Raw genomic sequence first — 21800 nt, forward strand, 5'->3', positions numbered from 1 at the left:
CCTGCTGTGGCCACGGTCTTTCTGGAGTCCGCTGGAATGCTCAAGTATTTTGGCATCTGGCTCCAAGGACCAACTAAATGTCAGATTCACCCATTAGACATTTGAGAAAAACCATACACAAAGGAGAGATGTTTTTTTTCTTTCTCATGCATGAGAAGAACAGAGGAGAATAGCATGAATGCAGGTCTGCTGTGTTCTGAAGAACTCCTCTGCACCCTCTTTTTTTATTTGCTCAGGATATCCTTAGGTACAAAAGACATTGCTGTCCTAGAGGATTGGGGAGGCATTTGGCAGCAATGTAAACAATTGGTTTACAACGGTGAGGAATGCAGTTTATCTCCTTTCCCCCTGAGAACAGGATGCAGGACTGGTCACACAAAACCCCCATTTGGTCACGGGCCTGTCTCCTTCCTGCAGCTGCCCGAGACACGTCAATCAATCAATCAATCAATCAAATTTTATTTATATAGCCCTAAATCACCGAAGTCTCAAAGGGCTTCACAGAATGAAAAGAGGTCATACAGAGACATCTTTTCAATGTAAGGTACACAACAGCATCCCCTGTCAAAGCTCCCAGAAGGGGAAGGAAAAACTCAAAAACCCCAATTTGGGGAAAATCAGAAACCTCCAGAAGGGACCACAGGTGGGAGGAGCCCCCTTCCAGGCCCACAGGTTGAAGTGGATGCTGCATGTACCGAACACAGAAACAATATAAATTACAGAAAACATATTGTGCTATATAGTGCAGTGATGTCTTGACAGCAGGCAAAGCCATTGGGCAGGAACCATCCCGCATTCCAGCCAGGTGGACCGCAGACGGCTAGACTCCTAACCCGTGATGGTCGACCAGCGCAGGACCCAATGGAGGCGGTCAAGTCAACCCTCACCATCTAGCTAGCCCCCTCTCCCGGCCGGAAGAGGGGGGCAGGAAAAAAGAAGAAGGCTGCAGACAGGCTAATTTAACTAAATGCTTTTGAGTATAGATGTGTTTTTAGTCGGGATTTAAAGATTTCTACCGAGGTGGCTGCGCGAACTTCCATAGGTAGGGCATTCCATAGTACTGGCGCGCGAATGGAAAATGCCCTTGATCCCGCAGACTTCTTTTTAGCCCGTGGGGTCGATAGCAAACCGGCATTTTGCGATCGAAGTTGTCGGGACGGAACATAAGGTGATACTAAGTCGACGAGATAGGAAGGAGCTAAACCGTGTAAAATTTTATAAGTAATTAACAACACCTTAAAATCACATCTCACGTGTATTGGAAGCCAATGCAGGTCAGCTAGAATCGGAGTAATATGATCAAACTTTCTCGTCCTTGTCAATAGTCTCGCCGCTGCATTCTGTACACACTGCAGGCTTTTAATGTGAGACATGGGAAGGCCAGAAAACAAAATGTTGCAATAGTCTAGGCGCGACGTAACAAATGCATGAATTAATGTTTCTGCATCGCTAAGAGAAAGAATAGGGCGAATTTTAGCTATATTGCGGAGGTGAAAAAACGCCGTTCTTGTCATGTTATTAATATGTGTTCGAAAGGAGAGAGTTGAGTCAAATATCACGCCGAGATTTTTTGCAGAACTACTTTGGGAAATAATACAGTTTTCTAGGTTCAGCGTGGTATTCTTAAGCAGGTGCTGATGATGAGCAGGGCCAATAAATAACATCTCAGTTTTATTAGGGTTGAGAAGCAGAAAATTGGAAGACATCCATTGTTTAATCTCGGCGAGGCAAGCCTCCAGTTTACTGCACTTGCACGGATCCGTTATTTCTAAGGGCATATAGAGTTGGGTATCATCAGCATAGCAATGAAAACTAATAGCATGTTTACGTATAATATCGCCGAGAGGAATCATGTAGATGTTGAACAGTAAGGGGCCAAGTACTGACCCCTGCGGGACACCACATGAGACGGAGAAAGACTCAGAGATTGCGTCGCCATAAGAGACACTATGCGTCCTTCCCAGGATGTAAGATCTGAACCAAGAAAGTGCTGATCCCGAGATACCAACACATGATCTAAGACGTTCTATAAGAATATGATGATCAATAGTGTCAAATGCGGCACTAAGATCAAGCAGTAATAATATTGATGAGATGTTGGAATCCGAGGCTAAGAGAAGATCATTCGTCACTTTTACTAGGGCTGTCTCAGTTGAGTGGTTGGCCCTAAAACCTGACTGAAGGAGTTCAAATCTATTGTTGTCTATCATAAAATCACTAAGCTGTTGTGTTACAACTTTCTCGAGAATTTTGGCGATAAACGGAAGGTGTGACACTGGCCTATAGTTAGCGAGATCTTCAGGATCTAGGTGTGGTTTCTTAAGTAATGGTTGAATGACGGCCGTCTTAAAAGCTTCAGGTACAATGCCAGAGGAGAGTGACAGGTTGATAATATTCAAGACAGACGACCCCAAGATCGGGAACAACTCTTTGACGAGTTTGCCTGGAAGCGGGTCGAGCATGCAGGACGTCGGCTTTGCTGCATTAACCAGTTGTGTAAGACACTCCAGGGATACTAAATCAAACTGGGACAGGGTAGCCAGACTTTCATGAACCTGATTGTCCGAACTAGCATCAACAATCACAGTTGAGGTGGTGAGCGGCGCTGCCTTTTTTATTTCTTCCCTTATTAGCTGAATCCGCTGAGTAAAGGATTGCATGAAATCGTGTGCTGAATGGAGGGAATTTTGATTAACCTGCTGCTGCTGTGTTAGCTGCGCTACCGTCTCAAATAAATACTTTGGGTTGTTTTTATTAAGACTAATCATTTTGGAAAAGTGATTAGTTTTTGCTAGCCTAAGAGCCTCTTTATATTTCAGCAAGCTATCGCACCAGGCCTGACGGAAAACCTCAAGTTTAGTTGTTCGCCATTTACGCTCAAGTTGTCTACTTAACAGTTTACACGTACGCGTTTCCTCCGTAAACCACGGAGTGCGCCGCTTCGGACGAGTTTTAAGTTTCAGCGGCGCAATAGAGTTTAGGGAATTTAGAAGAACCGAATTAAAATCATTCGCGAGCTTATCGACTGAGCCAGTGAAGGACGGAAAGGCAGCTGTTGCGGAAGGCAGTAATTCAGAAAGTGCAGCAGTCGTTGAAGAATTAATATCACGGCTCTTAAAGCCTTGGTTGTGGACAACAACACCACACTGAGCTAGGACTTCAAATGTTATAAGATAATGATCAGACATAACGTTAGTATGTGGCAGAATTATGACGTTTGAGGCAGTTAGGCCACGGGTTAGCACTAAGTCTAAGATATTACCATTCCGGTGTGTTGCTGCTTTTATTATTTGTGTAAAACCAAATGCATCGATTATTGCTTGAAAAGCTACAGTAAGTGGCTCTGATGGGGAGTTCATATGAATATTGAAGTCACCCATAATTAATATATTATCTGTGTGAGTTATTAAGTCAGCCATAAGTTCAGGGAATTCATCTAAGAATCCAGAGTATGGGCCAGGAGGACGGTAAATAACTACCACATAAAATGGTGGTGAGGAGCTCGATCGCATAACGAGAGCCTCAAATGTCTTGAAAGTGTGACTCGTGCTCGTGCTAAGCCTAAAATCAGATTCCGAAATTAGGGCGACACCCCCCCCTTTTTTACAAGGACGGGCAACATGTGAGCCCACAAAGTTTGCGGGTGAGGCCTCATTTAATGGTAAGAATTCATTTGGTTTTAGCCAGGTTTCGCAGAGACCAAGCACGTTAAGATTTTGATCTGTAATAAGATCATTTACAAGAAGGGCTTTTGAAGCGAGTGACCTAATATTTATGAAGCCGAATTTAAACTGGGACATTTTTCCCGGACTATTCTGAGTCCTCGTGTTGGTAGTACTAATACCAACAAGATTTTTATGGCTGGGGCTTGCTCTATATTTTGAGTAATTAAAACCTCGTCGCGATGTTAGTAAAGTAGGAATTCGATTGTCGACGACTACAGCGCGCATATTGATATTAATATTTCGCCTAGGCACTTTGTCACTAGTCTTACTAATTAAAGAGGCAGGGCTGTTTTCCTTAATCAACACCACCTCAGCAGAAATCTTATCATTGGGGCATTCAGCATTAGGTATTGAAACAGTGTGTGGATTGCAGTGACCTAGACTAAGTATGCTATGTGTGTTGTAACAGTCCAGCCTAGTGCCGGTTAACTCTAGCCTTAACGACTCAGTTCCTCTTCTTCACAACCAACAGTATCAGAAAACATTTCTCCTCATCTACCAACATACTGATCACATAACAAACATACTTACCGATTGCATAACAAGCATACTAAGTGATTGCATGACAAATATGGGATAACCTATATGCTATTATTCTGAGATTCAATATTGTTACTCATCACAAAGGGTGTGTGAGCAGTGCTTAGTCTGGTCCCTCACCTCAGACCTGTTGGTCATGGGCGACCCTACCAGGCCGGGAAAACTTAGTTCCTATGATTATTGGGACATGCAGTACATGCGGTAAGGTGCAATTGAAGGAGCTAATGTTTTCTTTTCTTTGAAATTTACGTATTTCATGGCAACATTGGCTTTAAGGAGAAAGTGATTATTTCATTAAAGTGAGCATAATTGTTACTGTCGTATCCATAGCACTGGAAGAAAATAATGTACTTCCACATCGTTCGTCCGATTTACTCTCTCCCAATTTCAACATGTCCAGAAAATGAATGTCTTCTGTTTTTGTTCTTTTTGTTGTTTTGTTCTCATTCAAGAATTTCATGGTTTCCCCACAATTCCACATTTTTCACCCCCGAATCTCTCTTCCAAATGGTATATTCAAATCTCCACATTGACATCATTGTTATTTAAAGTTCAAAAGTTTCAGTTAATTCAATTCACAATGAGAAGATTTTCAAATTTCCAAACATTACCATCTGCAAAATAGCCAACATTTTCACCATTAAAATACCTCAAGTTTACCTTTTGATAATCAACAGAATCTTGTTCTTGAGATAAAAAAAATAAGACTTGTAGAAACTTCACTCTTACTAGACTGCGCTTGCCCTGGTGCACCTTTTTTTTTTCAGATTACAAACTCTAGTTAGTTTTATTATTATAATGAGATTTAAATGTTTTGATTGCTGCCTATTTTCTGTCTTTTTAGACAGATGACTATTTGAGTCTAACTGAAGGCATTGGCATGTGGTGTTTTTGTTGCTTTGGGACAAAAATGAAAATGTTGATGGGTAATTATTGATTTGTTGATTGATTACAATTATGAAAGTGGTTTTCTTTGCCCACAGCTCAGCGATTGGGTAAGTGAGAAGATGCTGATGATGAGGGACGGAAACCGAGATGATACACAGAAGCGTCACAAAAAATGGCTCAAGCACCAGGCCTTCATGGCGGAGATGGCACAAAACAAAGAGTGGCTGGAAAAGATTGAGAGGGTAGGTCAATTTGCCACAACAAGCTACCATGATGTCCTCATTCATACCAAACAGCATCTTACCATATTTGATCAAATTTGCCTTTCATACTTATTTTAAATCAAAACCATTCTGATCATCTATCCTGACGTTCCATCTGTGTTTCGGGCCATGAATGTTGGGATTCACTCCTATAGACAAGAGGGTAGCCACCCTCCGCATTTGGGTGAGGGGATGGGTACTGGCTGTTGTTTATGCCCTCCACCAAAGTTCAATTTATTTTAAGTCCTTAATTTGGAGTCCTAAGAGGGTGTGCTGATGAGTACTCCCTCTGGGGACTCATTCATTCTGCTGGGGCTCTTCGATGCACATGAGGCCAGACGGTGGGATCTGGAAAGGCGTGATTGGGTAAAAAAAAAAAAGATCGTTTCATGGAAGGCCTGCCCCAGCTTTTGAAAACACTGACTCTACTTAGCCGCAAATGTAAGATGGAGTAGTTGGTTTTAGTTACAAAAGTCTTATTTAAGTACAATCTCACATAGATACATTGATTGTGGCCAGTTTTGTTCTGGTCAATAGATTGTGGCTTTTAATGCACACGTTGGTGTTGTAAAAGAGTATGTAATATTCCTTGTGGCAAACATCCTGAATGCTTTTTGAAGAATGAATTTCTTCAAAGCTTGCATTGGTTCTGGCCCAGCTGCAATTCTGGGATCTGCCTCCAGGCAACTGTCTGGTGATGAAAATGAAGACCATCTTGGACTCAGACATCTTGGTCGGAAAAAGATTTAATCTATAGTTTCATACTGCTGATGTCAACCGGGCTCACTCATGAGTCAAGATAGTGAGAACCCACATGGCCCTTTGTTCTTCCTTTAAAAACGCCTCTATCTCCACCTTTGCTACTCAAATTACATGTCTCAGTCAATGCTCATTGTTCAAGAGGTCAAACGGTCAGGAGTCCAGCAACTCCCAGCATCCAAGGCAGGCCCAAAAGGAATGCCTTTATCTCTGTTATCCGACCCAGAAGTCACTGTGACAAAAACTACTGCAATGAGACTTTAGCAAAATACTGAAGAAATTAAATAAAAGTAAATGAAACTTCCTAAAATACACTTCTAGCTGTGGAGATCAAGCTCCACCAAGACCTGGTTGACTGATGATGTGCCTATTGATGCCATCTTGGATGTGTCTGCTACAACTACCTTGGATGTGTCTGCTAAACTAACTCAATGAGTCATTTCGCGATTTTCACTCTAATTGGATCTACACAAACATCTCACATGCAGCTTTGATACAAGCCCCATGTGTCTTCATAATATCTGGAATATATAACGAAGGCCATTGCAGGGCTCCCTGTTCAATGCAACAACCACTCAGAATGAAAGTTTTATTAATCAATATATTTCTTCCCTAAGGGCAACTGGGCATCTTGTTCCATGAAAGCCATTGCAGGGCTCCCTGTTCAATGCAACAACCACTCAGAATGAAAGTTTTATTAATCAAAATATTTTTTTTCATTAAGGGAAACTGGCCATCTTGTTCCATCAGTTACAAGAAACATGGCCTCGTAGTATCTTGAAATAGTTATCTTAGTGTTAAGCACAATCACACATTTATATTTCCTATCACAATTATATATTTGATTTTATTAGTTCCTTGACACTGTCATTATTTTCAGTCACTGCGGCATATTTTACCACCATATTACTGATAAACCTGAGTGCTTGAGCTCTCCTTTAGAGATAAGGGGAGGAAGCTCAGTCATCCTGTAGGGGCTCAGAGTAGCTTCTTCAAGTTGGGAGAGTCAGATGACGTGGCCGGGCATCAGGTTAGGATGGCTCCTGGATGCCTCCCTGATGAGGTATTCCGGGTACATCCCACAGGCTAGAACATATTGGGATCACCTGGCAGAATTGGAGACCAGTGTCCCTCAGAAGAGCCGGCTGGATGGTGTTGAAAGCGCTGGAGAAATCAAAGAATAGGATCCTCACAGCACTGCCGGGCTTCTCCAAATGAGCTAGAGCGCGATGTAAACCTGCTGAAGTCTTTAGTGTGCACTGTCTTGGGCACAGGAACTACGCAGGAGGTCTTCCATAGCTGTGGTACCAACCTCATCTTAAGACTCTTGTTGAAGACATGCTCCAAAATCCCACACAGTTCATCCGCACAGGACTTCAGGAGCCTGGGGCTGATCCTATCTGGCCTAGCTACCTTCCGGCGCCTTCCATATTAAAAGCATACATTTTCAGATTTAACTGAACATTTAAAAACTAAAGCGCTTGAAGAATTCTTAACACAAAATTAATGTTATCTTTTTTTTTTTAATTTTCAAATAATCAAAAAACAATTACAACCGGCAGGTAACTAATTCTTAAGAACTGAACAAAACAAAAAATTGTAGTAAATCCTCTACCAGAATGATTCACAGGCAAAATAGCTGGTTTTAAAGAACGTAAACAATAACAAAAACCGAAACAAAACAAACAAAAAAGCCTCAAAGTATACCCACCCAACCCGTCACCATTTGAATGTAATACTCACACCATTTGCCATATTCACCAAGATGCAACCACGTCATAGCACATTCTTTTCAGAGAGCTGGATATAACTGCATGAAACAGCCCCATGTGGACTCAAATGCCTTAAGATCCTATTTCGGGGAAAGCCTTATTTTTACTAGTTTTAGGCAAGACACGACATCCTGCAGCCACTATGAATGCACAGGGGCTCTGGAATACTTCCACTTGAGAAGAATGGTTCTGCGTGCTAGGAGTAGAGTGAAGGACAGACAATATTTCGTCCTGGTGCTCACTTGTACAGGATTTTCCAAAACACCAAAGGGTTTAGTTCCAAGCTAATATTGAATACCTGGGACAGTGTGTTAAAAATTGACATCCGGTATACCCGAAGGTGTGAACAAGACCAAAACATGTGGCTTAGGGTTGTCTTCATGAGTTTGCATTGATTGCACAATGGCCTAATTTCAGGATACATAGAGGATAATCTGGCTTGAGAAATCTGCACTCTGTGTACAACTTTGAATTGAATTAACCGATGGCACACACAAAAGGAAGACGCATGAACAAGCTTGAAACCAGAGGACCAGAAGTCATCAGATATAACAAGACCCAAATCCTCCTCCCAGGCCCCTTTGAATTTATCAGCTGGTGTAACTTTCAGATCTAATGTGACTTCATCCAACTTCGAAATAAGTCCTTTGGATGGTTTAAAACAGGGGTCTCAAACTCAATTTACCTGGGGGCCATTGGAGGCAGAGTCTGGGTGAGGCTGGGCCGCATCAGGATTTCCACAAGAAAAGCGCTGATAAATCATTCTAATGTTCACAAATATCTTTATTTTTAACACAAAATAATGAATTAAATAAATAAATGAGAAAACAAATGTCTGATTTAACGGTTTTTTAACTTTTAACTTTATGAACATGAATGAAATATTGAACTTGAACTATTCTGAAAATGGCTTCTCTTGCCTACTTCTTGCTGCTAGAGACCTGGCAGCGCTTCTTCTCACATAGCCGAGCCACATTTGGCTTGCGGGAGGAAGCAGTGGAGACCCTAAGGAGGGCATGAAGATGCCCATCCGTAAGTCTGGACCTGCACTTGGACTTATTGAAGTTCAAGGTGGAGAAGAGGTTCTCACACAAGTATGTATTCCCAAAAAGGCACATGGTCCGCTTGAACATTTTGGAAAGTTCAGGGAAGCTGGGGGTCAACTCTCAAAAATTGCCCAAGCTTGTCTGCTTCTCCACTCATCTCCCTGAACTTGGCTTTGAGTGCAGAGTTGCACTGCAGGTCAATGAGCTCCATTTGAAGTACAGGAGGGGCATCTTGCACATCAAAGGAGAAGGGGTCCGACAAAATTTGGAACGTGGCTCTTGCGTCTTGAAATCTGCAAACCTGTGATCAAATTCCTCCTGTATCTTCAAAATGGCTTCAACATACTTCTCACCACTGAATGATCTGCCTTCATCCATGTGTGCCTTGCATGCTGGGAAATAGCAAAGGTTTGTCTGAGAGAGGTGGGCTTTCCACAACACAGGTTTTGCGCAGAATGCTCTCACTTGGTCATAGGCGGCACTGACAAGTTGCCCCTGGCCTTGTAGCTTCTTGTTCAGAGCATTAAGCTCATGTGTGATATCAACAAGAAAAGCTAAATAAAAGTCCATGAGCCATTTGGAATCACTTAGCACAGGAACAGCCACCCCATGAAGTCTTTTACTTCAGCTCTCAACTCAAAAAATCTCTTCAATGTGTTTCCCCTGCTGAACCAACGAACATCAGTGAAGTAGAGCACATCCCCATATTCTGACCCATTTCCTCTAAAAAAGCACGCAACCTTCTGTGCTTTAAGCCCCTGGATCTGATTTGGTTGATGCATTACACAACGACAGACATCACACTGTCAAACTTCAGGCATCTGCTGCAAAGGGCCTGCTGATGGATGATGCAGTGCAGCGCTATGGCTTCCTCCACACCCTCCTCTTCCAGTTTTTTTTTTTTGAACAATTGCAACCAGTTCATTCTTCCTCCCTATCATTGATGGGGCTCCATCAGTTGTTATTCCAACAAAGCTCTTCCATGGCAAACCAGCATTCTCAATGGCATCACATAGGTGGTGAAATATTTCGTTAGCAGTGGTCTGCATTGGAATTACTGTGAGCAACACCATCACTTCAAAATTGTCATCAACACCACGGACATATATTGCGAGCTGGGCAGTGTCTGTGATGTCTGTGGTCTCATCAAGAGCCACTGAATATACACTGAAACATTTTGCTTTATAGCACAGTTGATATTAAATGTCACTTGACAGCTCAGAAATGCGCTCTGCCACGGTGTTGGCAGAAAGGCTGATGTTGTTAAACTGACCTTCCTTTTCTGGACAGACAATATGTGCAGCCTGTAATAGGCACTTTTTCACAAATTCACCTTCTGTGAATGGTTTTCCTGCTTTAGCAATCATCTCACTAATGGCATAGCTAGCTTCGACTGCTGCATTATTTTCTTTGGTTGCTTTCTTAAAGAAATCTTGTTGCCTCAGTAGACGTTTTTTAAGACTGCCCACCTGGTTGGCTCTCTCATCTCCCTGGTATTTTTCGTACTCCTCAGCATGTATAGTTGTATAATGACGTGTCAAATTGTATTCCTTGTGCACCGCAACTTTTTCATTGCAAATAAGACACGTTGGGGTGCCCCTGTGCTCAACAAAGAAATATTGCACTCCCCACTTTTCCTGAAATTGTCTGTGCTCATCACCATCCTTTCTCTTCACTGCAGGATTTGAAAGCGACATCTTTGGGCCTCTGTAATGTGTGATTCCACCGGGAATCCGTCTCGGGTTTAACGGGGCTGTGGCGCATACGCACTTTCGCTTTCCAATCGTTATCAGAGAAAGGCGTGCATATGGCAGAGAGATCTGGGTAGCTTTGTAGTGAAGTTTAAACACACTTTTCCAAAAAAAAAAGTAAAATTGTGAATAAATACGGTGTAGTTGAGAGAGGGGAAGAGCACTCGGCTGGTCACCTAATCCCTTATATATCTAAATCTGCCATAGAGTTCTGTTAGCGCAGTGGGTAAATCCTTTACTTGCGGGGCGGAAGTACACTAAATCGAATTCGTTCAGCTCCGCACACAACAAGAGTCATTCATATCAATCTTGCGGGTCGCAGTAATATTAAGCTTTAATATCAAGACGGGGGCCACAAATTATCATCCCGGGGGCCGCAATTGGCCCGCGGGCCACAAGTTTGAGACCCCCGCTTTAAAAGATAGTATATTGTCGACAGTGTTTACTTCTGAGCGATCTTGAGCAGTAGATAGCTGTGTGGTAAGAAAGTGTCGTATCTGTAGATGGCGAAAAAAGTCTTGAGTTATGAAGGTTGAACTTGTCTTTCAGCTGTGCTAACGATGACACAGTGCCATCCATCAACAAATCCTTAAAGCGCTTAAGTCCTTCTCATTGCCACTTCTGAAAGCCTGCATCCATAACAGAGGGCTAAAATAAGTAATTGTTCAAAATGGGACTCCAGATTTAGGAACAATTCAGGCCAAACTGTTTCCTAAATTGAACCCAAACCTGAAGTGTGTGTTTGACCATGGAATTATCAAATATTGTAAGGGGAAGCAGAGGCAGGGCAGAGCCTACTGAGGCTAAGGGAGAACAATTATGTGAAAAAAGTTCTAATGCCACCCAGTCCAACTGATCATAATAGTGGGACCATTGTACCAAACATCAGGTGACCATTGTACCAAACATCAGCTCAGGTGAGCAGCCCAATAATAAAAACAAAAATTGGGCAAACCAAGACCCCTCTTAAATTTAGATTTTTTAAGGTATATCTTATTTAAGCGTGGCTTCTTGCCTTGCCAAAAGAGGCTATGATTGAGTCCAACTGTCGAAAAAGTCATGCGGAATAAAAATGGACAATGTTTGAAAAAAGTATAGAAATTTGGGTAAAATAACCATCTTGACAGAATTTACACGCCCCACTAAGGACATTGATAAGGGTGACCACTGTAACATTTGCTGCTTTACCTGGTTTAATACAACTGTGACATTTTCTTTGAACAAATCCCTGTGCTTTTTCATAACTGTAACCCCAAGATAGAAAAATTTGTGATAGTCTATCTTAAAATTCAAATTGGAAAAGTCCAGGTGTCGTGCCTTGTCATTAATTGGGAATAACTCACTTTTGTTAATGTTTAACTTGTAGCCCGAGATTGCTCCAAAGTCGTTGTTTAGCAATGTCAAGGCATTTGGAATGGACTCATCTGGATTGGACACATAAAGCAGGAGATCGTCCGCGTAAAAGGGAGACCTTGTGCACCACCCCTCCTCTCTGAATTCCAGATATTCCAGTACAGATACAAAGTACTATAGCGAGAGGTTCTATGGCAAGGTCAAAGAGCATCGCGCTTATGGGGCACCCTTGACAAGTACCATGGTGCAAAGCAAATAGCTTGGACAGTTGGGAGTTAGTACGAATCATGGCAGTTGGTTGAGAGTAGAGCAGTCTAATCCATGAAATAAAAACAGGCCCAAACCTAAACTTTTCCAGCACAGCAAACACGTACGGCCACTCAACAAGGTTGAATGCTTTCTCTGCATCCATCGAAACTACACATTCAGGTTGTTCCTCATGAGTAGAATACAGAATATTACAAAGGTGTCTAATGTTAAAATAGGATTGCCTGTTTTTAACAAAGCCAGTGTGATCTTTGGATGTAATCAATCGGCAATTTTTTTGCAAGGACCTTAGCGTCTGTGTTGAGAAGCAAAATGGGTCTGTACGAGGTGCAGCTCACGACATCCCTCCCCTTCTTTGCTATCAGTATAGTACACGCCTCCAAAAAGGACTGAGGTAGGTGGCCCCTCATAGAAGACTCAGAAAAAACAGCACAGCAGTAGAGAGAAGGTCTTTGAGAATTTTTTGAAGAATTCTGACGGAAACCCGTCAATGCCAGGACTATTGTGTGACTGCATTGAATTTATAGCGTTAGCAATTCCTGCCTCAGAGATTGGCTGCTCGTGTAGCTTTGATAAAGTCAGGGAGAATAAGGGAATGTTTAGTTTAAGGAAATCACGAACCACTCCTGAATCTGAATGAGATTCTGAGTTATATAACCGTGTAAAACTCTCTAAAGGCCACGTTTATTTCTGCCGGAGCAATGGTAGTCTGGCCAGTGCCCAATTGGATTTTTGATATTGCCTGTTTGGACCTGAAACCCTTAAGATGGTTGGCTAATAGTTTATCTGACTTGTCTCCGTACGTGTAAATCTAGTTTTATTTTTTAAGATAACTGTTCAACAGGGTATGTATTAAGTAGGTCAAATCTAGCATTGAGCTCCACTCACTGTTTAAATAGTTCAGGACTTCAATTTTGAGAATATTGCTTCTCTATTTCGCCTATTTTCCGTATAAGATCACTTTGTTCTAGAATTGCGTTGTGTTTCATCCTAGCTGTGTAAGGAATGATTTGTCCAAGTAAGTAAACTTTCAGGGTGTCCAGTATTGTGAGATAAGAAACATCCGGGGTTGTATTGGTATCCATGAAAAAGGCTATCTCTTTCTCAATAAAATCTATTAATTTGGCATCTGAGAATAGAATCAAATTGAAACGTCACTGTCTGCACACAGGAGGGATATAAATAATGTGATTCAAACTTGTTTAACAGAGGATGCTGTAAGCAACTCCTCTGACTGCTAACACCTAACTGATTCTATCCTATCTACTTCCACCCTCGCCCCATGACCATGATTATCGCAAGGATATATATATATATATATATATATATATATATATATATATATATATATATATATATATATATATATATATATATATATATATATATATATATGTACAGTGAGGCGAATTTGCTCGTAAGGCGAATTCACCATATGTTAAATAGCTAATGCGTTTGCGTTTAGAACTCCTGGTAAAAACGTCAAAATTGTACATACATATTAAAAAATGGTACCAAAATAGTATAGTACGTGCTATATGTATATAATATTATGTATATTATGTATACAATGCCCTGAAAACCCAAATTTAGAAAAACACACAAAAAAAAATTCAACCATTCAGATGTTGTTGTAGGAGGCCATTGGAGAAGAAAATGAAAAGAAGAAAGTGTTTTCAATTTTTTTTTTGTTTTTGTAAGTTTTTACAGAAGTGTTGTAATGTTGCAACATTGGGAGAGAGGGGGAGCAGAATTTCCTGTAGTGTGAACTCATTGTCGGAACAACAATAGAGAACAAAGGACACATTTGCAGGCTTTTGCCTTTGTCCCAGAACATTATAACTTAAGAAAATACAGGCATCATACAGACAATACATACAGTACACATTGTCACACATTGTCATACAGACAATATAGACATAAAGACAATATAGACATCAAAGTCCAGCATCATAGTTTCCAGAGTTTCTGACACTGTTAAATTGTTCACAAAATGTAAGCTTGTCAACAGAGATTGGAATCTGTTGCGTGGCATCACATCAGCAACAGGGGGGATACGTATATTGTTCTCCCAATACATACGGGTTCCCGCCATTTGTACCAAGCCCATCCTAAGGTACATCCCCAACATTTTCTGTATTTCCTTGGTATTAGTGTTGACAGATCTTCCAGTGTTTTGAACGCTGTACTCGTTTGTATTTGTTGCCAGAGCTCCAATCATTTCTTCGGACACAAACTTTTCAAAGTACTGTAGTGGTGTGTGGAGGACAGGTGCATCGTCTCTGATGGCCGGACCGGGGAAATCAGTATTGGGACTGATAAAATCCTTTTTTTTCCAGCAATATCTGTCACGGGACATGATGGGTTTGTTTGCCTGCGGCTCAATGTTCACGATGGCGGGGCAATCAGCTGGTCTGGTATTTTCTTTGTCCACACAGGCATCATCACCTGACTCCTCATCACTTATCATACTTATCATATGAAGTGCTTACACATTGCCCTGAGGTAACCTTGTGACTCATTTCACTGGTCACACAATGGCCAATTTGTGAACTGATTATAATTTGAACAAGAATTGCAGGATTGCATGTAGCCTCCAACGACACCTTGCATTCCTGATCGTTAGCAGGTGTTCCAAATTCACAGACAGACAACCCTACTTATCCTATGAAGTGCTTACACATTGCCCTGAGGTAACCTAGTGACTCATTTCACTGGTCACACAATGGCCAATTTGTGAACTGATTATAATTTGAACAGGAATTGCAGGATTGCATGTAGTCTTCAACGACACCTTGCATTCCTGATCGTTAGCAGCTGTTCCAAAAGAATGCATGACCCTCCAAGCATCTCCCACAACTTGTGACCGTGTGTGACCATTGCTAGGAAGATTTCCTTATCAACAGCCAAGACAAGGGACATGCACAAACAGAATTTCTTTTTTAGAAAGTCCTTCTTTCTGTGACGATGGGAAAACACAGAAGAAATAAAAACAGGAGTGTTGAAGGTAGTTAAGAAACCACACGTTGCTGAGCTAGTGGAGATCTTTACTCTTCGCATGCCATCACAAAACTGATACAACAAAGTCCAAAACAGCAACGACAAAGCCAACAGGTTCAAAGCATCAAAGGATCATAGCAACATGCCTACTGGGTGAGAGACATGGTCCTAGTGTCCGACACATTAAAAATCATTAAAAGTAAATGAAAAAGATCAGATATGGCACTATATTTTTGCAAATTAGATTCTCTTTCATATTATATGTAATGCAATGTCACGCTAAGGGATAAATGTAGTTGTGTGTTTAAAGTTATATTGGGAAAATTTTAGTTGAAGTTCCCCTCAAAACAGGGGTGTTTTGGCTACCACATTCACCCAAAGCAACAGTCACTTTACTCACAGTCACTTTACAATAGGCACTTTATAACAGGTACTTTATAGTCACTTATAACAGTCATTTATAAATAGTCATCTAGTCATTTTACATAACCATCCCTTTTTGCACAACCATGCACACCTGTTTTTATTTTGTGTTTTGTTCATAGATATTGTCAGATTTTACAGTTGTCTATTTTTATATATATTTACTTTTCTTTAGCTCATTTTTACTTGCCACTAAGGTTTGAGAGTCACGAAATTTCAATTCTCTGCCTGTCCTTGCACATGTGGTAGAATTGACAATAAAGCAAACTTTGACTTTGACTTTGATGAAATATGACAAACACTTCTATATAATTCTAATATTCTATACTTCTAATATTCTGGGCACAAATGTGATGCAGGCAAAGGCTGCAATTGAGCACAAGTGCAAAGAGCACATCCAAGGCAAGTTCTTTATACTCTTAGGAGGGAGGTACCGAAACTTAGCGAAACAAAACTTAACAAAACGAAACCGAAACTTAGCAACTGTTAGGGTATTTTTCCTGGAAAGAAATCAGAGCAAAATGGGATGCAGCTCGTTTGAACAGAGTGCACTCTGTTAGTAAGCCAAGGTCATACAGAGTTATAAAGCAGCACACAAGCATGGCTAAATATGTTATGATACATTAACATTAACATTAACATCTTCATTTCATATGTTAAAAAAATTTGTGGGTGTGTAGGTGTGTGTGTGTGCTTCATCTGCTGCTCCTCACATCACAGACAGACTGGTAACATGGTGACATTGTCTGTGTTGTCTGGTAACTCATGACCATTTCTGTATGTACAGTAGTCATGTGGTTTGACATGTACATTGGGGACTCACAGGAGGGTCAGCACTTGATCCAGGAGAAACCTGAGCTGAGCCAACTGGTTCGTCAGAAATTGGAGGAAATTGGTGAGTGCTGGCTGGACCTGGAGAGTTCCACGCAGGCCAAGTTCCAGCAGCTCTTCCAGGCCAACAAGGCCGACTTGCTGGCTCAGAGCTACCATTGCCTGGAACAGAGGCTGGAGCAGATGGAGAGTCAGCTGGCTTATATGGAGCAAGGCCACAACCTGGCCACTGTCAACAGGCAGCTGAAGAAACTGCAGGTTTGTAGCACAGTATCTCCTTTAACAACCTACCTAACCTAACACATACAAAACACCTATGAACTTATCTTTGCATTGACCAATTTTCGTGGTCTTCCCTATTCCTGTTCCTTCAGACCATGGAATGCCAGATGGAGAAGTGGTACCTGGAGGTCGTCGAGCTGAAGGCTCAGGCGGCTGCCGTGCTGCAACAGATGCAAGCCAATGAGATGGTGACCAAGCAGCAGGCAGCGGTGGAGGCTCGCCTGGCACGGCTTATTGAATCCCTCAAGGAGTGCAAACGCCTACTGCTGGCCTCCAAGGATGTGCACCAGGTGGGACGAGACCTGGACGATGAGATGGTGGGTGTCTTCTATGATGCGCGACTATAATCAATCAATCAATCAATCAATCAATCAATCAATCAATCAATCAAATTTTATTTGTATAGCCCTGAATCAATGAAGTCTCAAAGGGCTTCACAGGTGAAAAGAGGTCATGTCGAGACTTCTTTTGAAAAAGGAAGTCACACAGACACATCTTTTCGGTGTAAGGTACACAACAGCATCCCCTGTCAAAGCTCCCAGAAGTTGAAGGAAAAACTCAAAAACCCCAATTTGGGGAAAAATCAGAAACCTTCAGAAGGGACCACAGGTGGGGGGAGCCCCCTTCCAGGCGCACAAGTTGAAGTGGATGCTACATGTACCAAATACAGACAAATACAGCTACACAATACAGAGAAATACAGATACACAATATAGATTACAGAAAACATATTGTGCTATATAGTGCAATGATGTCTTGACAGCAGGCAGAGCCATTGGGCTTCCCATAGTCCAGCCAAGTGGAGCGCAAATGGTCAATCTCTTAACCCGCAATGGTCGATCAGCGCAGGGCCAAATTGGAGCGGTCAAGTCATTCACCATCTAGCTCGCCCACTCTCCGAGCCGGGAGAAAGGGGCAGGAAAAAGAAGAATAAAGCTGCAGACAGCCCCATTAACTAAATGCTTGCGAGTATAAATGTGTTTTTCGTCGGGTTTTAAAGATTTCCACTGAGGTGGCTGCGCGAACTTCCATGAGTAGGGCATTTCATAGTACTGGCGCGTGAAAGGAAACGGCCCTTGATCCCGCAGACTTCTTTTTAGCCCGCGGGGTCGATAACAAACCGGCATTTTGTGACCAAACTTGTTGGGACGGAAGATATGGTGATGCTAGGTCGACGAGATAGGAAGGAGCTAAACCATGTAAAATTTTATAAGTAATTAACAACACCTTAAAATCACATCTCAGGTGTATCGGAAGCCAATGCAGGTCAGCTAGTATCGGAGTAACATGATCAAACTTTCTCGCTGCTGCATTTTGTACAGACTGCAGACTTTTGACGCAGGACATAGGAAGCCCAGAAAACAAAACGTTAAAATTGTCAAGGCGCGACATAACAAATGCATGAATTAATGTTTTAGCATCGCTAGGAGACTGAATAGGGCGAATTTTAGCGATATTGCGAAGGTGAAAAAAAACGTCGTTCTTGTCGTGTTATTAATATGTGTCCGAAAAGAGAGAGTTGAGTCAAATATCACACCAAGGTTTTTTTTGCAAAACTACTTTTGGCATTAGTGCCGTTATCAAGGTTGAGAGTGGTATTCTTAATCAAGTGCTGATGATGAGCAGGGCCAATAATTAACATCTCTGTTTTACTGGGGTTAAGAAGCAGAAAATTGGAAGACATCCATTGTTTAATCTCGGCAAGACAGGCCTCCAGTTTACTGCACTTGCATGGATCTGTTATTTTTAAAGGCATGTATAGTTGGGTATCATCAGCATAGGAATGAAAACTAATAGCATGTTTACATATAATTTCGCCAAGAGGGATCATGTAGATGTTCACACTAGAAAGACCAGAGAGGTGCCATTTGGCACTTCTACCTATAAAAACCACCGGAGTGCCAAATGGCACCAAGGATTATAGCTCGTATCCTGAATCACCTTTGAATGGCTTACTTTGTTATGTAAATTGACAGAAGAGAAATTGCACACCAACTTTATCTTGCTGGGGGGAGCATCAGGCATGCAAATCGTTATCTGAACATCCTGTGTGGGGTTTCTGAGATGTGTTTTTGAGTGGGGGTTGAAGAGCTTGCACAGACCCCTCTTTTGAAAACTTCAGTCACGATAAGAATTGTTTCCCAGGCAAATGTGGTCCCGGGCAAATGTGGTTTCAATTACAATGTGTCAACATAAACATTCATAAATACCATAGATGCAGATCAAAAATAATCTCTTAGTCACTTTTATTTTAGGTCATGTTTGCATCTAGATAATGTTGCCTTTGTATGATGCTGTAATGATTCATATTATCATTCCATAAGTTTGTACAAATGCAGATTTCACTTGCTTGTGACTAACTGTGGCACAGTAAGAGACATAAAAACAAGATTGTTGGGGCTTGTTCATGTAGCAAGCAGACGACTTGCAGCAGATTGCATTACTATTGGGAATTCTCAAGAATTCTGTGTGTGCAAACTCCTAAAGAACAAAAATGCTGAGAAGACTCAATGCTCATCAGGCATTGGAAATGATCTTGAGTGAAGTAAATAACAATCTCAGATGGAGAACACCTGGAGAAACCTTCCACTGTCTTCGGGCAAGATTCTGTTTCATATTATTCCCTTTTTAATATTTCTTTTCCAACAAGGTGAAAAATGCAAAAAAGTAAAAGTGGAGCTCATGTGGAGTTTTTCAGTTTTATTATTTTATTTTTTTTGTCCATTTAGCACCATGTAAAGAGTCTTGGGTTGTCTTGCAGCCTTCATTTTGTTTCTGGGGTGGACTCTTGCGCCGAGTCACCAGGGGACCATCACTAAATGACTGTTGGTCAGCAAATCTGGGAAACCCACAGATCATTTGAATAATGTCCCGAACCCGTGTCAAATATATCACGCAACATCCACAATTTGATGACATGTCCACCCGCAGTGAACGAGCAAAAACTGGTATTTTTGCTGCAAATTCTCTTGTGTGGGGGGTCATTTGTCACCAACTGCATCACATCACACAACCCTGGTCAACTGGATTGTGAATGACACCAGGCCTGACAAAAAATCTTGAGTATTGTTGTTCGCCATTTATGCTCAAGTTTTCTACTCAACAAATTAAATGTACGCGTTTCATCCGTAAACCACAGAGTGTGCCGCTTCTGACGAGTTTTAAATCTCAACGGCGCGATAGAGTTGAGGGAATTTAAAAGAACCGTATTAAAATCGCTTGTGAGCTTATCAACTGAACCGATGAAAGACGGAAAGGCAGTTGTTGCTGCTGTTGACGGAAAGGCAGTAGTTCAGAAAGTGCAGCTGTGGTTGATGAGTTAATATCACGGCTCTTAAAGCCTTGGTTGTGGTCAATAAGACCACACTGAGCCAGGACTTCAAATGTTATAAGATAATGATCAGACATAGCGTTAGTATACGGCAAAATTGTGACATTTGAGGCAGTTACGCCATGGGTTAACACTAAATCTAAGATATTACCATTCCGGTGTGTCTCTGCTTCTATTATTTGTGCAAAACCTAATGCATCACTTATTGCTTGAAATGCTACAGTAAGTGCCTCCAATGGGGAGTTCATATGAATATTGGAAGTCACGCATATTTAATATATTATCTGCATAAGTTATTAAATCAGCTATAAGCTCAGGGAATTCATTTAAGAATCCCGAATATGGACCGGGAGGACGGTAAATAACTACCACATAGAATGGTGGTGAGGAACTCGCTCGTATAATGAGAGTCTTAAATGTCTTGAAAGTGTGATTAGTGCTTGTGCTAAGTTAAAGACCAGAGTCTGAAATCAGGGCTACCCCCCCCCCCCCTTTTTTTTTTTTTTACAAGGACGGGCAACGTGTGAGCCTCAAAGTTTGGGGGTGAAGCTTCATTTAATGATAAAAATTCATTTGGTTTTAACCAGGTGTCGCAGAGACCAAGCACTTTAATTTTGTGATCTCTAATAAGATCATTTACAAGAAGGGCCTTTGAGGAGAGTTACCTAATATTTATGAAGCCAAATTTGAACCAGGAAAATTTTCCTGAACTATTTTGAGTCTTAATGTTAATAGTACTAATACTAATAAGATTTTGATGCCTGGGGCTCGGTTTGTATTTTGAGTATAAAGAAGCTTATAACTTCTAGCCGCTGTTCTGCAACTTTTTTCAGATTCAACATTTATTTTTCAAGCTTTTTTGTAAATCACCATGTTGATTTCTCACTGTATTAGACTTTTGAGGGGCCTTAATATGAAAAGTAAACTTTTTGGAGCTTTTAACCATGTTCCAATGTTGAGTTTTCCCCCTAAACACTACCAAAGTATTTTTTTCCTTCATTCTAAATATTCCTTGCTTATTATGCTCGCTAACACTGGCCCCGCCCGTACAGATGCGAATGGCTTGAAGTGCACTTATGACAACAGGAGCAAGACAGGAGCAATTCATACATACATTCATACATTTCCTCCGACTGCCCGTGCAAGAGAAAATACACGGTGACCTTATCCACGTCTTTTAGTTTGGTTTTGGTTCAGGAGCAGTGGAGGAGAGATTTTGTACTGAGTTGGCCTAGTAAACAGCAACCTTTCATTTATTAGCTACAACGTTTTACTGTTGGAAATACTGAAGTGTGTGTGGGAGCACACAGCCTGATTTTAACATCAGAAGTAAATAATACACCCACGAACAGAATTATGTTATGCATATTTGTTATGAATACTGGGTTCCCATAGAATTGTATAGCTTTTATAGGAGGAATGCGTGTCATCAGATGAGAGAGGTGACTTGACGCCTTTTTGCATTTTAATGTCAACACCTATTTTAGGCCATGTTATTCACGCAATTTGAATGGTCACCATCATCCGCGAGCCTGGTGATGATGAGCAGTCAATATGATTTTTATAGAA

At 41.4% G+C, this 21800-nt stretch overlaps 1 protein-coding gene across 13 annotated transcripts in view; it reads left to right on the forward strand.

Moving 5' to 3' along the window:
- sptbn4b (spectrin, beta, non-erythrocytic 4b) overlaps nucleotides 1-21800 on the forward strand; it is a 192180-nt gene that overhangs the window by 100558 nt on the left and 69822 nt on the right. For all 13 annotated transcript variants that reach the window (XM_088426948.1, XM_088426947.1, XM_088426945.1 and 10 more), the window contains 3 exons: nucleotides 5249-5395; nucleotides 16613-16876; nucleotides 16993-17217. In XM_088426948.1, the coding sequence (XP_088283074.1) occupies nucleotides 5249-5395; nucleotides 16613-16876; nucleotides 16993-17217 (636 nt within the window). The remainder of the gene's footprint in view (nucleotides 1-5248; nucleotides 5396-16612; nucleotides 16877-16992; nucleotides 17218-21800) is intronic.

Source organism: Hippichthys cyanospilos, chromosome 11, assembly GCF_059441005.1.
Source record: "Hippichthys cyanospilos isolate Australia breed blue-spotted pipefish chromosome 11, RoL_Hcya_1.0, whole genome shotgun sequence".
NCBI lineage: Eukaryota > Metazoa > Chordata > Actinopteri > Syngnathiformes > Syngnathidae > Hippichthys > Hippichthys cyanospilos.